The sequence below is a fragment of the Dermacentor variabilis genome, chromosome 1, assembly GCF_050947875.1.
Source record: "Dermacentor variabilis isolate Ectoservices chromosome 1, ASM5094787v1, whole genome shotgun sequence".
NCBI lineage: Eukaryota > Metazoa > Arthropoda > Arachnida > Ixodida > Ixodidae > Dermacentor > Dermacentor variabilis.
Genome location: NC_134568.1, coordinates 137,552,623 through 137,574,340, shown reverse-complemented (window position 1 = coordinate 137,574,340; position 21,718 = coordinate 137,552,623). Strand labels below are relative to the sequence as shown.

General features: G+C 47.8%; 1 protein-coding gene across 1 annotated transcript in view; it reads left to right on the top strand.

Annotated features, from left to right (window-relative positions):
- The window catches only part of LOC142585282 (FAD-dependent oxidoreductase domain-containing protein 1-like), an 83,558-nt gene that overhangs the window by 40,263 nt on the left and 21,577 nt on the right, over window positions 1-21,718 (top strand). The window contains exon 6 of the mRNA XM_075695917.1: window positions 15,890-16,035. Within this exon, the coding sequence (XP_075552032.1) occupies window positions 15,890-16,035 (146 nt within the window). The remainder of the gene's footprint in view (window positions 1-15,889; window positions 16,036-21,718) is intronic.

Below are 21,718 nucleotides of genomic sequence, written 5' to 3'. Positions count from 1 at the left end.
TATGTGAGGGAATAACGCATAAATAGTGTATTCTGTATAGTTTCTCATGCAGACACATTCCAGATTTGCCTTGGACCAGTCAGGTGCAATGTACATTTTTTTTTTTTAGGAATTGGTTGCGAGATTCTAGTTGCAGCAACATTAGTGGTCAGCATAATGATAACCTTGTTGAAAAAACTTTATTTTCTTGCATGCAAACAAAACAAGATTATTTTTCTTTCACCCTTCAGTATGTGGCATGCTGAACCACTGTATGCTATATCTAAGCTGTGCAAGCTATGTGGCTAGGCGGACATTAGCAGCAAGAAAAATGTCAACAATAATTGTGCTAATTTAGATGTGCTGATTAACTATTTAATTCCCGTATTTTCAGACTAGAGTCCGTGAACAAGTTTGAAAGTTAGATGTTCATGTAGTTCAAACTATGCATGATTTTATTTCTTAAGATCAGAGACATGCTTGAAGATAATGAGGTCAGACTGCACCTGCGAACGGTTCCTGCGCTAAACCACCTAGCAAAATTAGCTCTGCAATGGTCATCACTGCGCATGAGCAGTACTTTCAGCTCATTCATGCAGCTCAGGATATTGTTAGGGTGTATGAAATATACACCATAAATATGAAACACCGTAGCAGTATGCAAGTGAATGGCTGCTCCTTCACGGCAATGTTGAAGCTTGGTGTAGTCAATTGGTGTGCAAGAGCTGAAGATTCTGAAGGCTATGAAGACATTGTGGAGCCGTTCGTCGACTCCGACATGCTTGACTTTTTTCTTCTGGTAGCCCCGATGAGAGTAATTTTTGACAGCCTTTAGTATTGATATAGTCTAATAAAGAACCCAGGCTTTTACTGGTTGGCAATAAAAGTATCGCTCACCTACTGTTTACTGGTTGCTGGTAAGCTAAAACACTTAATTTCTGTTGAAATTTGCCCCTGCGCACTACGGAGTAGGTGAGGACTATCAAAGAAAAATTTTTTATTTTGAGCCCAAATTAAGCTGCAGCCTAGTTGTTGAGCGCGAGCCTCAGCTGCGGTAGGTCATGGGTTCTATTTCCACTGCTGCCAGCAATTGCTGCCCGTTGAAACCCTCACAAGCGCATGCGTGCGCTCTCTCTCTCTCTCTCTCTCTCTCTCTCTCTCTCACACACACACACACACACACACACACACACACACACACACACACACACACACACACACACACACACACACACACACACACACACACACACACACACACACACACACACACACACACACACACACACACACACACACACACACACACACACACACACACACACACACACACACACACACACACACACACACACACACACACACACACACACACACACACACACACACACACACACACACACACACACACACACACACACACACACACACACACACACACACACACACACACACACACACACACACACACACACACACACACACACACACACACACACACACACACACACACACACACACACACACACACACACACACACACACACACACACACACACACACACACACACACACACACACACACACACACACACACACACACACACACACACACACACACACACACACACACACACACACACACACACACACACACACACACACACACACACACACACACACACACACACACACACACACACACACACACACACACACACACACACACACACACACACACACACACACACACACACACACACACACACACACACACACACACACACACACACACACACACACACACACACACACACACACACACACACACACACACACACACACACACACACACACACACACACACACACACACACACACCGTTGCCGAGCACCGAGCCAGGAGCACACTTGTACAGTCGTGAGCACGCTTAGCGTAAACACAGGACCATGTGCCGCACAGTGCTATCAGCGATGCCTACCGATGCGAATGCGAAGCTCTGCACGTGCGCAGTATGTTTGTGGCATGGCTATTTCACCATCACGCGCATCGCATCATCTGAGTGCACCATCATCTGCTATGTTTTGTCTTGGCTGCTGTCAATGGGCTTGCCGCAATCTGCCAGTTAGGTTAAATGAAACAAGATCCTGGCTAGGTCTGGAAGCGCCAGTACCGGCCTTTGGTTTAGTTTTTGCTTAGAGCTTGCGTGTTTAAAATACCAAATGAATGTCCATCAAACCTATGTTTTAAAGCAATACTACTACATTACTGCGTTTTTTGCCTGCTTCTGGTGCTACTACCGTTCTTTCTTTTCCTTTTTGTCATTATTTCAGAGCATTTGCGTGGGTTCCAGCTTTTGCCCTGCATTCCACAACAATAACAGCAAAACATGTAAAAAGTAAAATGAAGTCAGTACTCTAGTCCTCTAAATTACTTATTGCCTTACTGGATGTGACTGAAGTATAACGTAAAAGAAACTAGCATTCCCATGTAACTATAAACAATAAACTGAATAATGAAGCAAATAAACTACAAAATGTTTATTTGCTTCAAACATGCATGAGAAATGACATGTCTCAACAACGCCTCAAAAACACAAGAAATAGCAATTGAAGAAACAAAAAACAATGGCAGCATTTGAGTTCAGTAGTGCGTCATTTCACCATTCTTAGCAACGACTGCTGTCATTCGAGATAGTAGCAAGGCATACAGTGTTGGCACAAGTGACTGGTCAGCACAAAGGCACTCCCACTGCTGTTGAACTTCTTCCCTTAAGACATCTGCAGTCGTGGCATAAAGGTTTCTTCGCAATGGCAGCTTTCATGAGGCCCCATACATTTTCTATTATATTCAGGTCAGCGCTTTTCGGACACAACTCCAGTAAGGGGATCTGCTTTTCTGCAACATATTGTTTCACAATCCTTCCCATGTGAACTGATGCCTGGTCGTGCTAGAACAAGAAATTTCGGTCAGGAAACAAGTTTTCAATGTAAGGCAACAACACATTGTCCAGACTATGACAATACTTCGTCGACATCAAAGTGCCGCGGGTATGTTGCAATGGGCCCAGGCCATGTTGGGATATGAAGCCCCATACATTCATATTTGTTCTACCACTGGACGACACACTTCGCACGTTTTCAGCATCGTATCTGTAATACAATGTCTTGTGAAAATTTATTTGGTGGATGAGGAACAAACGTGCAAGCAAGTCAGCCTTATGTGCCTGAGAGTTGCCAAACACACACCCTCTGGTCCTGTCGCATGGAAAAGGTAGATTCATCAGAAAAGATGACGCAACTCCAGTCCTCGCTTGTCCATGGAGCAAGCTGCATAGCAAATCACAGCCTTACATTCTTGTTTGCTGCTGTCAGTAATGGCTTTCGTGCTGCTTTCCATGCGAAACCCTGCATCCTTCAGTCAACGGCAAACTGTAGAATCTGAAGCATCGAGGTCTAAGGCTTCACGAATTGCTCTAGCGAGAAGGAAAGGATCCTGGGCCACGGCTGCGATGATTAACGCATCTTCATCCTCCGTCGTAGATCTTGGTGGTGGCACCTTGGGGGGCATCGTGGATGCGTCCTTCATGCTTAAAAGCCTGAATTATTCTGTTCACGATCTTCAATGGCCTGTCAGCCAATAATCTGATTTGACGTTGGGTATACCCTTTATATGCAAGGTGATTAATTTCACGCCTCTGCTTCTTGGGAATCCTAGCCATGGCAGTATGTCATCACATGCGGGACGTGCAAAAACAGCATCTCTGTTTGTACTCTTTCTTGTAGTATGCTGGGTGGCGGCATAATCTTTATCATAAAACGTGCTGCAGCTGGTGCGCAACAAAGCAGGTGACGAAGGCACTCTCCGATAACATGATGCGCTCGGTGGTAAAATAATCAAGCCACAAACGCACTACGCATGTGCAGTGCTTTGCGATGGTATAGGTAGGTGTTGTTGATAGCACCGTGCGGTGTGCGCTCCCATGTTTACGCTAAGCGTGCGCACAACTGTACCTATTTTACTAGTACGTACCAGGCGACAGCACTTGTCTGCCTCCCACAGCAGCGACGGATACTCAGCAATTTCACCAAAGCTGTGGCACTGACAAGGGGCCCCCAGAGATGTTCGCAAATTTCTATAGGGCCCCCTTTTGAGATAAGAACCCAAATAAACAAATGAGTGCCAGGTCATGGTACATCTTTACCAACTAAAAGAAACTGGTGGGTTTCCGGCACCCGGAGCTGGAAAGGGCTGCGCAAGAAACAGAATACGGTTTAATAAATGTGGCATGAACTGCATGATATAAGAATACAAAGCTAGGAGCAAAAAGGGAGTCAAAGAACATTAACAAACTGGTATACTAATGACACACGCTGACAAGCTGACCCGAGCCGATACTGGACGCAGGCAGGGTGCATGCCGCGCACACATGCACTTCTTGCAGTAATTTCATTGTATCCTTATAAAGAGACGACTTCCGCGCTTTCTTTGACATGTGCGTAATGTCACGGGAGGGGTCCTTTGCCAGCACTGATAGCTGCTTGATTGAGCATGCTCAGTGCATTGTCATGCCGCAGCTGTTGTGTGTGATCGCTTCTGCTGACAGCTGACATGACGTCGGCAATCCCGATAAGCTTTAAAGGTGTTGAAAGATGGGGCAGTTGAAGACTGAAAAAAAAAAAAAAATGCCTGTGAGAAAAAGATCCGCGGACACCTAAGCACTTCTTTTGAGTTGTGAAAACGAAAGCCTTAATGTCCAATTGAACGCTGCTGAGCAGTCTTTCGAGTTTTGCACTGCAAGTAATGTTTTAGATTTTTGCTGAGGAGTATTTTATAAAGCTTTGCAATTAAATTGGTACTTTTTTTTTACAGTTTCTATGTTTGCACCATACTTCATGGTCGAATACATTAAGTGCATCAAATTCCAACACAAGGGCAGTGCACATGTGCATGTTCTGCTATGGCTGAATGCGGCACCTGATGAAGGACTCGGCCTGCACATGCAAGCTCCAACAGAGCAGAGCAGGCGAAACGCAGCCCCTGTGCTACTGCGTTAGCGTGCCAGGTGTTGCATGAGGAGAGAGGGCATCGCCGCGATGTGTCTCTGCCTCTTCACTCGTTTTGCTGCATTCTTTTGCTCCCTTCCTTCGTCTGTGGTGTACTCGTGTGGACAACCTTGTTTCCCGACTGCAGAAGTTGTGGCCACTAACGATGTAGATGCTTCAGACTTCATAGCAATATATGCTGCCCGAGGCAGCAGGCAGCAGTAACTTGCAGTGCCAATGCCGCATGCCACTGACATCCTGTGCAATGAGATACCGAGGAAGCAGCAGCAGCCACCAAGGCCGGCAGGCACGTCGTGGCAATTCCCTCTCCCCTCACGCAACACCTGGCGAGCTATTTTGGTAGCAGGTGTCCTGTTTTGCCCGCTCTGCTCTGTTGAAGCGCACTCGTGACGTGGCATCGCAGCCAATGAGAATTTAGGTGTCGTTTCCCTGCTAGAGATGCCGGCTTTTTCGCTCAAGATTGCATTGAAAGCATCAATTTATTGTGATTGTACCTGTGCTGCTGTCTTATCGTAGTGCAAGGCACCAGATGCCAGAGGGCTACTTGTTTTGAGCAAGTTTATTCAGACAAGTTCCTGAAGCGGGCAAAATTGGCAACAGCATTGTAGCCGAAAATGTCACTTGATTTAGAAACAATGTTTTGCTTGTCAGTATTTGCTCATCCAAGTTTTTCTGTTGCTTGTATACTGCATCTAAAAGTGAATAATTCGTAATGAACTGCTGCACATGTATCCCACAAAATGTGGGTGCACAGGGCAAACTTTTTTTTTTTTTAATGCGTTGTTCCTCTCCTTTATTGTGTCCTTAGTATTCCTAGGAATTGTAAAGTTCACAGGTTGGCATGTATGAATATTGCTGCGCTAGTGCTCCGATGAAGAAGAGGTCAACGCATGTAGGCATGAGTGTTTGTGTCAAGGTACAGTGAAGAAGAAGTCGCAGTTGCACTCAATGTTAAAAAGGCGACCCGCCGCTGTGCCTCCTGAATAGTGCTCTACGACCCCTGTTTCTGATATTGCAACACTGGTGAAGGTGCTGGAGCCTGCAACCCCTCTTCGGAACTGTACACCCAGTCCCGAAGCTCCACCTCTCATGACGACTCCAGTCCACCATTTCAGTTGGCGGCTGCTCGGCCTCAGCCCGGAGTTCCTTCCCATTGCAACTCTCACTGACACGGCTACATCATCGGCACTTTTCCCGCCTTCACAGACGGCGCCTGGCCTTTCCCAGGTGACACTTAAACACCCTCGTGTGCCTGACATCTTCCATGGCGATGCTTTTAAAGATATTGAGGACTGGCTTGACCAGTACGAACGTGTTGTCGTGGTCAATCGCTGGAATGACCAGAAAAACTCGCCCATGCTTATTTCGCACTTGAAAACAGCACTTGTACGTGGCACGCGAACAGGGAAGCGAGCTTCCAAACGTGGAGCAATTTTCGTTGTCAGCTCCTCGATACATTCTCGAACTTGGACCTGCACGATTATGCACAACAACTTATTGAGGCTTGAGTGCAGAAACCCAACGAAACCGATTGCCATGTATGTGGAAGATATGGCACGTTTGTTTCACCGAACTGACCCGGATATGACCGTGGCAAAGGAAGTGCATCATCTTATGTGGGAAATTCAGGAACCGCTGTTTGCCGGTCTTGTCCAAAACATGCTAACAATGGTCAACGAATTCATCAAGGAAGCGACTGTCATTGATCGGGGCACTTCAGCAACGTTGCCGCCACTTCGACTGCCAGCCAAACAACACACCAATCAGCTCCGCAGCTCCGATTGTTGACCACACTCTTTAAGCGACATGATTCGTGATATCCTGTTTGAATAGCTGCGAGTCCTTGGCATTCCTCCTACGGAGTCACCGGTAGTTTCTGTTGCCGAAGTTGTGCGCCAGGAGTTGCGGCAAGCCTTCTCGTCACCAGCCCCATGTCTTGAAACAGGTTCACTGACCTATGTTGACGTAATCCGACGTCCTCCCCCTTCACCTCCGGTAGCACCATTTCAGCCACGGCCCGCTCCCGTGCCGTGGTGGCAACGGGAGTCTGCGAGACGACCTCCAGTTCGCTGTACCGACTTGTGGCGCGCGGCCGACCATCGACCACTCTGCTTCCACTGCGGCGAACTAGGCCACATTGCCCGCTACTGCCCCAATCCAGATGCTGGAGTTGGCTCCTTTTCACCTGCCGCTTCCGTGCACTTCGACGAACGTCGCACCGCATGCAGTGATCAGATGTCGACCAGCCAGGCCGCTTCACCACGTCGTCGCTGGCAGTCCCCATCCCCTGTGCATTACACTTCCCCAAACCGTCAGTTTCACCACTCGCGTCAGCAGGGGTGATCGCTCCCCTAGTCTGCGCCGGAGAAACTAATGGCAGCGACCTCTGGGGGAAAGGCTGCCCTGTGTCGAGACACCAAAAATACCCCCCACGCTCCCCACGAAGACGACTTGACGACGACGACTACTCACGCCGACAAAGACGACCTGATGACGACAAATACTCACGCTGACGACGATGATATGATGACAACGAATACTCACGCCGATGACGTTGCCTGTGCCGATCTCAGCATTCTGGTGGATGGACATCACATCACTGCACTTGTTGACACTAGCGCAGACTTCTCGATTATGCGGCAGGAGCTGGCCGATCAAATTAGGAAAGTGAAGACGCCGTGGACAGGGCCCCAACATCAGAAGTACAGGGGGTCAGCTAATGACACCAACGGGCATATGCACCGCCCGAATCCACATCAGTAATTCTAGCTTCGTTACCACTTTCGTCATTCTCCCCGACTGCTGCAATGACCTCATCTTCGGGATGGACTTTCTGCTAGATCAAGGTGCAGTCATAAACATTCCAGAACGTATGGTGACATTTTCTGCCAGCCCATACGGCGCTACGATGAATGGCGAGCAACATGAGCGTTTGTGAATCGGCATCGATGTGACCATTCAGCCGCAATCCTACCGGCTTGTATCTGTATCATGCATGAAGCCCTACCACGGGGATGTGATCGCGGAGCAAATCGTTGCACTATTGCTTACGCAAGGCGTTTCCATTGCTAGAGGCGTACTCGACATGACTCATAGGTATGCGGAAGTCCTTCTCACGAACTTCAGCAATGAACGCCGTCACATCCAAAAGGGTACCGCAATTGCGTACTGCGACGACATCAGCCAAGTGAAAGACTGTTTGGCTCTACAATCAACGACCGTCCCGTCCTCGCCCCCGACGTCAGCTTCACCCTGCCGCCTTCCAAGTGGCAGCGCCAATTGGAGCTGATACACCAGTTCGAAGATTGCTTTTCGACAGTGTCAAAGGTCGCACAAACACCACTGACCAAGCACCGTATCACCACGGATGATACTACGCGGCCGATTTAACAAAATCCCTACCGTGTACCTCCAAGGGAACGCGAAGAGATTCAAAAGCAAGTGGAGATGATGATCCAGGATGATGTAATACAGCCTTCAAAAAGTCCCTGGGCATCACCCGTGGTCTTAGTCAAAAAGAAAGATGGCAGTTTGCAATTCTGCATCGTTTACTGCAAATTAAACCAGGTCACCAAGAAAGACGTCTATCCGCTGCCACGCATCGACGATTCGCTGGACAGACATGCACATTCATACACATCGCATGCACATTATTTTTCATCAACGAACCTACGAAGCGGGTATTGGCAGATCAAGGTCGATGAGAGAGATTGTGAAAAAACTGCCTTCGTGACCCCTGATGGCCTTTACGAATTTAAGGTCCTTCCTTTCGGTTTGCGCTCAGCGCTGCCACTTTTCAGCGTCTAATGGACACCATACTTTCAGGCCTGAAGTGGCAAACACGCTTGGTCTATCTAGACGACGTCATAGTGTTCCCAGCTACATTTGACGAGCACCTAAGCCGGTTACTCACTGTTCTCCAAGCCATATGCTTGGCTGGCCTGACGTTAAAGCCAGAAAAATGTCATTTTGGTTTCAGTGAACTGTGCTTCCTCAGCCACGTCGTCAATCACAAGGGTGTACGACCTGATCCAGCCAAAATAGACGCTGTGGCAAAGTTCCCCCACACTTTCCGACAAGAAGGCAGTGAGGCACTTCTTGCGGCTGTGCGCCTATTACCGACGCTTTATTGCGAATTTTTCATGTATTGCGGCGCTGTTAACACGCCTGACACCCGACAATGTTCCCTTTCTATGGGGGAAAATGAGCAAGCAGCATTTAGCGAACTATGCCAACGCCTGCAAACGCCTCCTGTTCTTGCGCACTTCGACCAGCAAGCTCCTACAGCACTTCACACTGATGCGAGCAATGTTGGTCTGGGTGCCGTACTGGTGCAGTGGCAAGACGGCTCCGAAAAAGTAATCGCCTACGCTAGCCGATCTCTCTCTCCTACCGAGAAGGAATGCCTTGCCGTGGTGTGGGCGGTTATAAAATTTCACCCGTATTTGTATAGCCGTTCATTCAAGGTTGTCAGCAATCATCATTCTCTTTGTTGGCTGACTAACTTAAAAGACCCATCTGGCTGTCTGGCGCGCTGGAGTCTTAGGCTTCAGGAGTTCAACATGACCATCAGTTACGAATCAGGAAAGAGGCACACCAACGCCGACTGCCTCTCATGGTCACCCGTCGAGTCCGCAGGTAACGATGACGTGGACGTGGACACTGCATTTTTGGGCGTCGTCGACGCCGTCACTATTTCACAAGAGCAGCGCCACGACCCAGAGCTGCACCCATTCATTAATTTCTTGGAAGGCCGAAGTAAAGACGTTCTGCGACCCTATGCCAGGGGACTGCCGTCGTTTTGTCTCTGGAACGATGTTCTATATAAGAACTTTTCTGCCAGTGGCAGTACGTACATGCTTGTCGTACCGGCTTCACTTCGAAAGGAACTACTAAAAGCATGCTACGATCAAACCACCACAGGTCATGTAGGCTACACGAGAGCATTGTCCCACCTCCACCGGAAGTACCACTGGCTGAAGCTACCCGCTGCTGTAAAACGTCATGTATAAACATGTGCGGACTGCCAAAGACGCAAAGCGCCTCCCGGCAAGCCCACAGTCTCTTACATCTGGTCGAGGTACCAGGCGAGCCATTCACACAAGCTGGAATGGATTTCCTGGGCCCATTTCCAACATCTACAGCTGGCAACAGATGGATCATTGTTGCCACCGATTATCTGACGCGCTACGCGGAGACGAAAGTTACGCAGCGGGGCACAGCAGCCGAAGCAGCTCATTTTTTTTCATTGAAAACATCGTCCTTAGGCACCGTGCCCCGAAAGTAGTCATCACAGACGGGAACTGCCTTCACTGCCGAACTTCTTGACTCGCTACTCAGACTCAGTGGTACAAGCCACCGAAAAACAACCGCTTATCATCCCCAGACGAACGGACTAACCAAGTGTCTTAATAAGACTCTCGCAGACATGCAATGCATGTACGTTAATGTAGAACGTATGAACTGGGATCAGATTTTGCCTTACGTAACATTCGCCTACAATACTTCTCGACAAGAAACTACTGGAATGACACCGTTCAGCTTGGTCCACGGCCGCGAAGCCACGACAACGCTGGATGCCATGTTGCCGCATGAGTTTGACGACCCAGCTACCCACGTTGACGAATTTACTCAGCGCGCCGAAGAAGCCAGACAGCTTGCCCACGTACGTATCTGCATTAATCAAGACCAAGATGCAAAACAGTGCAATCTTCAACATGGGTCCGTTTTCTACACCCCCCGGTGACAAAGTATGGGTCCGGATACCCATACGCCATCGTGGGCTCTCTAAAAAACTCCTACGACGGCATTTTGGGCCGTACAGAGTGATCTGCTGCCTGAGTAACGTGAATTACAAGGTCGTTCCCGACAGTGACAATAGCTCCAGTCGCCGCAAGCTCTTACCCGAAGTGGTGCATGTGGTACGGATGAAGCCATACCTGTCGACCTAACTTTAGCTATTTTTTTTGTTCTCGTTTTGTGTGTCTGTGTGTGTCTGTCCTGTTATCCCGATTAATTTGCGCATCGGGACAATGCTTCCTTTGGAGGGACGCAAATGCCGCGCCAGTACTCCGATGAAGAAGAGGTCAACGCGTGTAGGCATGAGCGTTTGTGTCAAGGTGCAGTGAACAGGGTGTCTACCAACCGGGAAAACAGGGAATTCTCAGGGCTTTTCAATAGTCTGGAAAAAGTCAGGGACAACTCAGGGAATTTGCGCTTCTATCAGGGAAAATTAGCTGTAATTTTATTGAAAGGGAAAGAAAGTCGTGGTAAAGCTGGCTCGAGTAGGAGGAGTTGCCATTGTTTAGTCAACGACCGACTTTCCGGGCGCCCGATAATTCGGATGGCTTCGCAGCACCACCATGCACCCCATAGAGCCAATGTATAATAACGTCTGAAATTTCGGATGCAAGAACCCTTCGCCATCCTATTTTCCGGACTATTTGCCGTCATGGAAGGTCCGAAGCGGCATTAGTAAAACCACCACCACCACCGCCACTGTTTTGATTACCTCGTCGCTCCTCGAACCGGCGCTACGCTAGGCCTAGCTGCTTCTGCATTCGCTATTAAGCTTCTTGCTGTTCTGTGCCGTGTTTTTCATTGAAAGACTTGGCCTCTGTCCGCAATGGCACCGACTCCGCCTTTGTGGTCCTCGCGATTGGCTTCGAAGCTCGGCAAGCACAACTCGTTGCATAATGCTGGTTGCCGAAAGTCAGCTTCGCCTCACTACAGGAATATTGCACGGTGAAGCGTTCGCAAATTATTGCGGTGAAGCTCAACAAGCGTGGGAAGAGGCAATTGTCACGGGACACAGTATGTATTCCTTAATAAAAACGCGTGCACCCGCTGCCTCCTGTCACAGGATGAACACCGATTTGGCGAAATTAGTGTACTGGCAGGCCTTCAGAGCCTTTTCTGATGTGCTGCGGCAGTAAAAGACATGCAGTGGCGTACCAACTATTTCTAGAGTGTGTCGGGGGGGAGAGGGGGGCAAGCCGCAGACGGTCTAACCTTTCGCTCTCTCTCTCTCTGTATATTGTCACGTGGAGTGACGTATGAAGAACACAGTAGCAATACTGTGAAAGACGAAACTAACTTTTATTGGGTGAACCTGTGCCCAAGAAAACAGGCTACACTTAAAGAACGGCGAACACAGTCGGCGATCGTCAAAAATCTGATCAGCGGGTCAAGCGTGTCGGCTTTTGTAAATCAGTCGTCGAATGTTTCAGAGTAACCGCTGGGACCCGTATGCCTTCCACAAAGTTCTGCACCATTCGCATCGCACATACATGTAATCAGATTACACAAGGTTCGTCGACAACAGGCAGCGGATAGAAGCATCGATAACATTCTAGAAACTTCCGATACATGTAGACGCGTCCTGCTCTGAGTGATAACATTTCTTAGTCGTTGGCCAGTGGAGTCCTGGAATGAGGACACCACCCACTCGATCTCAAGAGCAACCACCTCGATGGTTCGAATAAATGTTTTCTCTCTCTCTCTCTCTCTCTTAGTCGTTAAAAGCGCTCACCCGTAAAAGATAAACGAGTTCGCGTGTCAATATATATATATATATATATATATATATATATATATATATATATATATATGCTTCTGTTATAAGTATATTTAACCGACAGGGACCTATTAATCAATCACACATGGTGAACCACGGAGCCCGAAAAATGAGCTGAATTTACATTTATCTCTTGCAACTATATAACATCTCAAGATGATACAGAGGCAAAAGGCAATGAGTGCACCCACAGTGGTCTCGGATTGCACCCAGTAGCAGCAGTACAGCGTACATAAAAAGGCACATTTGCTACAAAGAATTTAAATAATTCAACAAAGAATTGTACTTGCTGTTTAAGTCTACAACATAAATGTATCGCTAGTTTAGGTAATAGTACTGTCGAGCTTATAGGCGACGACGTACAATCAACATAAGTTACTTGCAATATTCACCCACATACAAAAATATGGACTCGCCATCCTGGCCCTGCGACAGTGGAGTCGAGCGAAGCTGCTAAAAACCACCACTACAACCGCTGAGGGAGGTATACAATGCTTTAGTGATTTATAACGCCCCCACCCTTCCCACACACTCAATTTCCACCTGATTTGATATCTGTTGAGTTCACAGTTATTCCAGGGCAATGGTATAAATTTTGTTTGCAAAACACATTCATAAAGCTTCGAATAGCTTACATGTGTAATATACTAAAAATATAATTAGTTCTTTATCTTTGAAGTTTGCCTACATATCGGTGATAACGCGTCGTTTATTTTCGCCAAATATAAACAAAATGTATTGTTTACTTCATGGAGGACATCGCTGAAACAAGGACGGAAGGTGTTATGACGCATGGAAATAATGAAAGAAAAACAACGGCTTACTACTATTTACGCTTTTAACCGGACCAGGAATGTAAAAATTTCGTCACACATTGCAGTTACAATGGCCCCCCTCCACTTCCCACAAAATATGCAGCTGTTGTAGACTACAGCTATGGCGAGACACCAGGAAGCACAGTTGATAGCGGCCATATCACACGCTTTAATGCTTGAATAAGAAAATTTTTACAAAGGCTGTATTTGATCCAACCATTTCGCACAGGAAGTTCTCATTGGGCACCACCAATTTTCGCTAAATTTCGTCTTGGCGGCTTTGATAGTGTTGCTAGAGCAGCGGGCTCAATTCTGCCGCTCTCGTTAGACACGCTCAAACACGCTGGAGTGCTCGCATACATTATTTATTACGAAAGCCATCTATTTTGAACTTCCCCTCCACATCACCCATTAGTTTGTCCTTACCCGCCGTGGTTGCTCAGGGGCTATGGTGTTGGGCTGCTGAGCACGAGGTCGCGGGATCGAATCCCGGCCACGGCGGCCGCATTTCGATGGGGGCGAAATGCGAAAACACCCATGTACTTAGATTTAGGTGCACGTTAAAGAACCCCAGGTGGTCGAAATTTCCGGAGTCCTCCGCTACGGCGTGCCTCATAATCAGAAAGAGGTTTTGGCACATAAAACCCCATAATTAAATTAGTTTGTGCTTACAGTCACCAAACCTGACGAAGCTGCCTTCATTAGTTCAGTGAGGACACCAGCTGAAACTAATATATCACGCATGACAAAGTAAGAACAGAAAAATGAGGGTTCAATGATTATTCGTAACGCGTCTGGATAACCCAGAAAGATTAAAACTATGCGACACATTCCACTTGAAATGCTGCCTATTCCTTCAAAGTATAAAGTATCTTATTAAACTCTCTTGGGACAATAGCAGTAGCGTGATAATTTCGAACACTTGTTCACAATTTTTTGATGCTGTATTTGATAACATGGCATTTACCATTGCACATAAACTTGGCCTATTGTTCCTCTTATGTTTGCACAATTTTATCTCAGTTGTTATTGTAATTATGCAAGCGCGGCAGTCTAAATCTTACAGCGCTCGTAAAACAGACTAGTAAGGCTATGGACCACTTGCATACCTATTCTACTTGAAAATGCGCATTTAACCCACCCATTTGGAGCATTGCCTACACCTTATCCATACCATGCCCCTAATTTCCCCTAGAAATGAAGAAGATGCCTTGTTTAGCTCACCGAGAACAGTTAAGAAACAAACTGCAAATCTCTTAATATCCACTTCAGTCACAGCATAACATTTGCGAACGCAACTTATTTTTGCTATTACTGGGTAGTGGTTACAAGGAATAGACAGTGAACATTAGGCTTTGAGTAAATTGCACATTCGGATTTCTTAAGGTACACCCATTCCACTTCTCAGTGAAATGTATCGCTTCAAACGAACGCTTTCACGAAGACATTGCCCTCTTTGACGTCCCATCAAAGAGGGTAATGCCTTCGTGAAAGCGAAGGGGGGGGGGGGGGGGGGTTTCGGTAGCAATCATAAATGTTGTCATGCTGGAGCCCAATAATTAACCTTTGCAAGTAATTTGAGCCGGAGATTCAATATATTTATTGACGAAATGTAGCACGACTCACTGTACAATTAATGAATATTAGTTACTATGTATTTACGGTGGGTCACTATAAAATTCAGAGGCATTCTCCCACCTTGACTTGCCTTCTATATGGAGTCTCTGGCACCTTGGGATAAAATTGATAGAAATAGCTCATCTTAGAAAATATTTGCTTCTCTATGCATCTCGTTTTTATTCGTATTTGAGAATGTCTCACTATGTGTTTTACGCATTTTTTCCAATATATCTTTTTTTCACTGTGCATTTTACAAACTCCTCCCTTCTGTTTTCGTTTTGAATAAAGTAAACACTGCCCCTTACTATTGAAGCTGGATTAAGTCGTTTTTTTTTTTTTAACGTGCGTACCAGAGAGACACCGTTGGGCGACATGGTGTCAGCCTAGCCGTCTCTTGACATAAAACAAAGTTTTGTGTCACTCAGGGAATTTTGCAAAGGCACTCAGTGAAAACCTGGAAAACTCAGGGAATTTGGAAATGTCAACTTGGTAGACACCCTGAGTGAAGAAGTCGCAGTTGCGTTTTATATTAAAAAGGCGACCCGCCACTGTGCTTCCTGAATAGTGCTCTACGAACCCTGTTTCTGACATTGCGACAGTATGCTTATGTGGCCCTTTACAATTTCTTTTATCTTGTGAACAGTCGTGCCATCTTATATATATGGTTGTGTTATATATATATTGAAATAAGAGATGCCGTAACAGTAATGCTATGATGATTAATTACTATGCACTAATAGCACTGTTTACTTTTGGAGTTTTTATGCATTAATTGATCATTGGGTACTGGAGCGAAAGTGAGCTTTAATTGTGATGCCTTGTATGTTGCCCAGGTGAAGACACCAGATGGAGTGACACGCAAGATTACCTTTGCCATTTTGGTGGTGGCTGCAGGCCCACACTCTGGTGAAGTGGCCAAGTTGTTGCGTGTTGGTACTGGACAAGGACTTCTGGAGTTTCCTCTGCCTGTCGAACCTAGGTTGGGCTTTTTAGAGTCCCTCTTTTTTTTTATTATTATAGTTCAACAGTAGCTTGAAATTATTAAGTTTTCCATTCAGCCTAGTGCATTGTACAATGCAAGCCAAATTTGGGCTCTTTTAATGTTATAAGGTGTTGGTAATTGAAAATCTCATTCTTAAGCAGTGAAAGAACTTGTTTTTTGCTTTGCTTTTTAATAATTAAATCTGTGAGGCAAGAAAACTTGTGGTTTCTATGCCAACATTATTCATGTTCAAGTACATTTGAGGGGCTTCAACAATACGAATGGTTCTTTTTGTTTGTTTTTTTGTTCTTTTCTTTGAGACAAGTACAATTGTGAAATTACCTCTGGGTGATGCTCCCTTTAGTGGTAGGTCAGGACCAAGCTAGACAGACATGTTTGGCTATGAGATGATTCGAGCCATGATGAATGCAGCAGTTTGTGAAATGAGGAGCTAAGGTGGTGCTGATTATTAATTGGTTGCACTTGATGGGCCAATTGACCATTGTCCTGCAGCACAAGCAGAGCAAGCAGGACTGGACTTCACCGTCCTATTAGCTGTCTGCATCCTCTATTCTGGCTAATGTTGAAAGTTGCATTGGGTGTCCTTTGTTGTCAGTTAGTATGATGTTGCATTTCTGCTTACATGCTTTGCTTATGCTGATACTTGGCTGCTCACTCTGGTATTCCTTGACCCAGTGTGTCCAGAACTTTTCTAAACATCCTTCTCCTGTTTGTTGGAGTGCTGTGGGTGAGTCTTTCATTGAAGGTGTAGTTCGGCATAATGAACAGTGGCAGTGCTTTAAGGTCTCTTCCAGTAAGGAAGCATGTACAAGACAATGCAAAAAACATCTTGGCATTGTTGCAGACATAGGTTAGTGGTCATGGAGATTACTCTGACTGCTTTCACTTTTGTCAAAAGGGTAAGCAACTCTGTTTCACTGAAAAGTCTTCTTTTGAGCATTTTTCTCAACGAGGTCTTTGTGAAGTGCACTAGTCTTCCATGCAACTTTGGCACTAACGATCATTTTGGCAGATGAGCACCTGTTGAATGGTGGAAATAGTGCAAATAGCAGAAATGTTAGCTGATGCATCATTACCCACAGTTTAATTTCTTTGGATGCCTTGATGAAAGTTTGTGTTGTTGCTGTGAATAATTTGACAAAGTCCTTTGTTAGGACTGGAATTTTGGCAGTGCAAATGAGAAGCTCTGCAGCCATGCTTTCTATGTATTGCACGTAAACAGGTCTTCAGGACAGAGAACAGAAGTGGTTTGATGTACACTTACTGCTGTCCCCCATCCCTAACACACAGATGTCCCTCAAAGTCAGTCAGATAGTGGAGCCGTTTCTTGCTCAAATGGTTTTAACTGCCGACGGTGAACTACTACATGTGTAGCTGGTCTTTTTTAGAAGTTGATGTACATGAGGAACCTGAAAGATACCTTTGACTTGGGTTATGGTGTACTGAACTCTACGAAGCATTTTGAAGTGATCTGGTGAATAGTGTGCTCATCTGCAAATCCTTTGACAACGGCATGGAATCCACCATAGTGGCATAGAGGCTTTGGCATTGTGCTGCTAAGCCTGAGGGCATAGGATCAAATACTGGCCACAGCAGCTGCATTTTGATGGGGACAAAATTCAAAAACGGTCATTTGCCATTCATTGGATGCACATTAGAAAAACCCCAGGCGGTCAAAATGAATCCGGAGGCCCTATGATGGCATGCCTCATCATGTCATGGTTTTGTCACATAAAACCCCCCAATTTTTTTTAACAGCATGAAGTCATGTGTTTCATATTTATCTGCTGCAGTCTGTGTTCTTCTGACTGTGCAAAGAATCCCCTGTTTGTTAAATAACTCTCTCACTGATCTGTTGAAAAGGAAAGGTTTCATATGTCAAGCGATCAAATAACACAGCAGCCAACTCTAGGCGGGCAAAGTGCCCAACAGGGTTTATTCTGCACTTATATAGTCATGGATGCTGTGCTGCCATCCAGCAGTACTGCCGTACGCTACACCCTCCCTTCAGTAAACCAAATAACAAAACAGAGGAACTCTTACTCCAAAAGAAAAGATTCACAGGTTGAGCCTTCTCGGCCTGCAGATGTTTCTGCTGAACCGTGAGACACGTAGCATAGAAGTAGAATCGTGGGGTGCCTCTTCCATGGAGGTGCTTTCCTGAGGCAATGCAGTTCTCTGGTCTTGGGCTGCTTGAGCAGCTCCGGGCGTTGTTGTGGACGTGGCAGTCTGTGCCGCGGCGGGAGTTCCAGGTTAGCTCATAGTGCATTCCGCAGGACGTCCCATCATTGGAACCAGGTGCATCCGGTTACGCTGGAGTTCAGCCGTCGGTGTCTCCGCCACGTAGGAATGGGGGCGTTGAGCTGGCCCCATAATGGTCATGGGGGAGTTGATGTCCCATACCCAGACTCCCTACCAGCGTGAAGAGGCTGCAGTGTACAAGCCGTGTGTATTCGGTTGAAGTTGGATGCTTGGCGCCTCCGGTTGTCCTGATCACGCCAAGTAAATGGGATCGATGGGGGCCAGTCTGGCTCCAGCTGGTGCAATGTCTTCAGTACCCGGCTCTGTAGGCGCCTGCCCATGAGCAGCTGAGCCGGGCTCCCTCCGTTTACCCCAGGGGTGTCCCGGTACGCCAGAAGCGCCAGGTAAGGATTATCTGCCTTCTGCAGCAGGTACTTGACCGTCCTCACTATCCCTTCCACCTCCTCGTTCGACTGTGGAAAATGGGGGCTGCTTGGGATGTGGCGGATGCCGTAGGACTCGATGAAGGCGGAGAACTCTCTTGCAGCAAATTGAGGATCGTTATTGCTGCGCACTAGTCTCGGGATTCCGTGGCGCGCGAATATGCTCTTCATGACATTGATGACAGCAGGTGCTGTCATCGAGCGCAGGCTGATGACTTCCGGAAAGCATGACCTGTAATCCACCAGAAGGACGTAGTCCTGGCCATTCAGATGAAAAAGATAGACACCCACCTCTTCCTAGGACAGAGTTGGAGTGTTTGACGGAAGCATGGGCTCCGAGCGCTGCACCGTGGTTTCGGCGTATGTGGTGCAGTTAGCCACCAGTGGGTCTATCTGGTTGTTGACGCCCAGCCACCACACTGATTCCCGAGTCAGAGCTTTGCACCGATTGATGCCTTGATGCCTGTCATGGAGAAGCTCGAGCGTGCAGCACTGAAGTGCGGACGGCACAACGATGCGAGACCCCTTCAGAAACAGTCGTTCACAGATGTTAAGGTCCTCTTGGTACTGCCAGTACCTTTTCACATGGAGAGAGAGACAGGTGGGACTGCCAGGGCCAGCTGTTGGCGCAGTACTGAAGCAGCAGACTGCACTTGCTGTCGTTGGGTTGGGCCTGACACAGATGCTCGAGCTGCGACGAAAAGAGGTCTAGGAAGGAGTGGACAACCTCTTGTGCAAAAAGCTCGACTTGATTTGCCCGGTTGGATGGAGGGGAATCTAGCGGGGCGTGCAAAAGCGCATCGGTAGTTTCCAACAACTTCACCGGTACGCAAAGTACTTAGTACTGGAAACGCATGAGCTTCAAGCGAAACCGCTGGATCCGTGGTGGCAGCAGGTCAACGTCCATGTGCTCCAAGAGCGCCACCAGAGGTTGATGCTCTGTCTCGAGAAAGAACTGAAGTCCACGGCCGTATTCCTCGAACCTGTGCACCGCTAAGCTGGCCGCCAAAGCTCCTTTCTCCGTTTGGCTGTACCGGCATTCCGTGGGTATGAGGGACCGCGATGCGAAAACAGTGGCCCAACGCTCACCGGACTGCTGCTCCTAAAGAAGTATTGCCGCGAAGCCATAGGAGCTGGCATCAGCTAAGACCGTGGTCCTGTATGCGGTGTTGTAGCAAGCTACGCAGAGGTCTGAGCACAGCAGCTTCTTCACTTGGGAGAAGGCAGACTGCTGCGCATGGTCCCAAGTGCAGGCAGAGTTCTTGAGCCACAAGGCTCGGATCGGCGCGGTCATCTCTGAAACATGGGGTAAGAAGTGCCCGATGTGATTTACAAGGCCCAGCAGACGGCTGACCCCTGCGACATCTTTGGGTGTATGCATGGCTCGGATCGCCGCAACCTTGTCTGGGTCTGGAGAGATGCCTTGAGCGCTGACCACGATGCCAAGGAACTTGACGCTGGAAGTGGTGAACGAGCACTTCTTCTGGTTGAGCGTGACTCCTGCCTTGCCTAGCCAATGCATAACTTGTCGCAGACGGCGGTCGTGCTTGGAGCGTGCCTTCCTAAAGACGAGGATGTCATCAATCATGTTCACAACACCCGCTTGGCCTTCGAGGATCTGGGACATCCGCTGCTGGAAGTACTCCGGTGCTGACGTGATCCCAAACGGCAGCCGGAGAAGCAATAGCAGCCAAACGTGGTTATGAATGTGGTGTACTTTTTGGACTCGGGGGACAGCTTGACCTGGTGGAAGCTCAACGTGGCATCTAACTTGGAGAAAACTGTGGCTTCTCTGAGCAACCCGAGGCATTGTTCCACAGTAGGAAGCACGTGACGTTCTCGGAGAATCAACTTGTTGAAATGAGTCAGGTCCATGCAGAGCCGATAGCCATCCGAGACCGTGGGGACGACAACCAGTCCAGCACACCAGTCGGTGAGTGTGTCCACACAACGAAACACGCCCTCTGCTTTTAGCTTGTCTAGCTCAGTCTTGACGACATCACGGAGAGGGAGTGGAAGGCGCCGAAGTATGCTCAAGGAGGAAGGCGTAACATTGTGTTGCAGCCTGACAGTGTAGGCTTCGGGGAGCACCCTAAGTCCTTGGAAGAGGCTGGGATAGAGACACAAATCACTTGTGGGCTGTGGAATCCCCGAGACTTGGTCGACAAACATGCAGATGCCCAAGGCTTGGATTGCCAGGAAGCCCAGCAGTGGGACCAGTTGCCAGGACATAGAGCAGCTGCTTGGTGGACTTGCTGTGCCATGGCAGGGTAGCGACATAAGTCCTATGACTGGCAAGATGTTGTTGCCAGGGCCTTTCAACTCGCTCTTGGGCTCTTGAAGCTTTGAGGGGACGCCAAGAAATGTACTGGGTATGAGAATGACTTCGGTGCCGGAGTCCACCTTGAAGGAAAGTGGGCACCCATTGACGAGTACCTTGACGAACTTCGCATTCGGGCGCTCTCCCCCACCTGCATGTAGCTTGATGGAGCTCGCAGAAGGCTTCTGTGTGTGCTTGCCGTTGACGCGCTTCTTCTTGAGGCACACATTCTCGAAGTGGCCACTCTTGCGGCAAAAGTTGCAGGACGCTCTGCAAGCCGGACAGTCGGTGCGAGGGTGTGATGCCCGCCCGTAGAATGGGCACAGCTACTGGGTTCTTATCAGCTGACGCTGGCTTTCCCTTGTGAAGGCAAGTGGTGTCGACGGCGAGCGACAATGAATCAGCCAAGTCACAAGCCTTGCTTTATCGTTATCAGCGTCTTCGTGTTGGCGAACAGGTGTGAGCGCTTCGTGCAACGTAATTCTCAGGTTCCAACAAAGCTGGTCCGAGAGCTTGCGGTCAAACAAGCCCACGAGAAAACGGTCTCGAATGAGCCATTCTTCGATGTCGGGCGAGGAGTAGTTGCTGCGCTTGACCATCTTCCGGAGCGCAGTGAAAAATGCGTCGGCCATCTCACCCGGTTGCTGCGTACGGC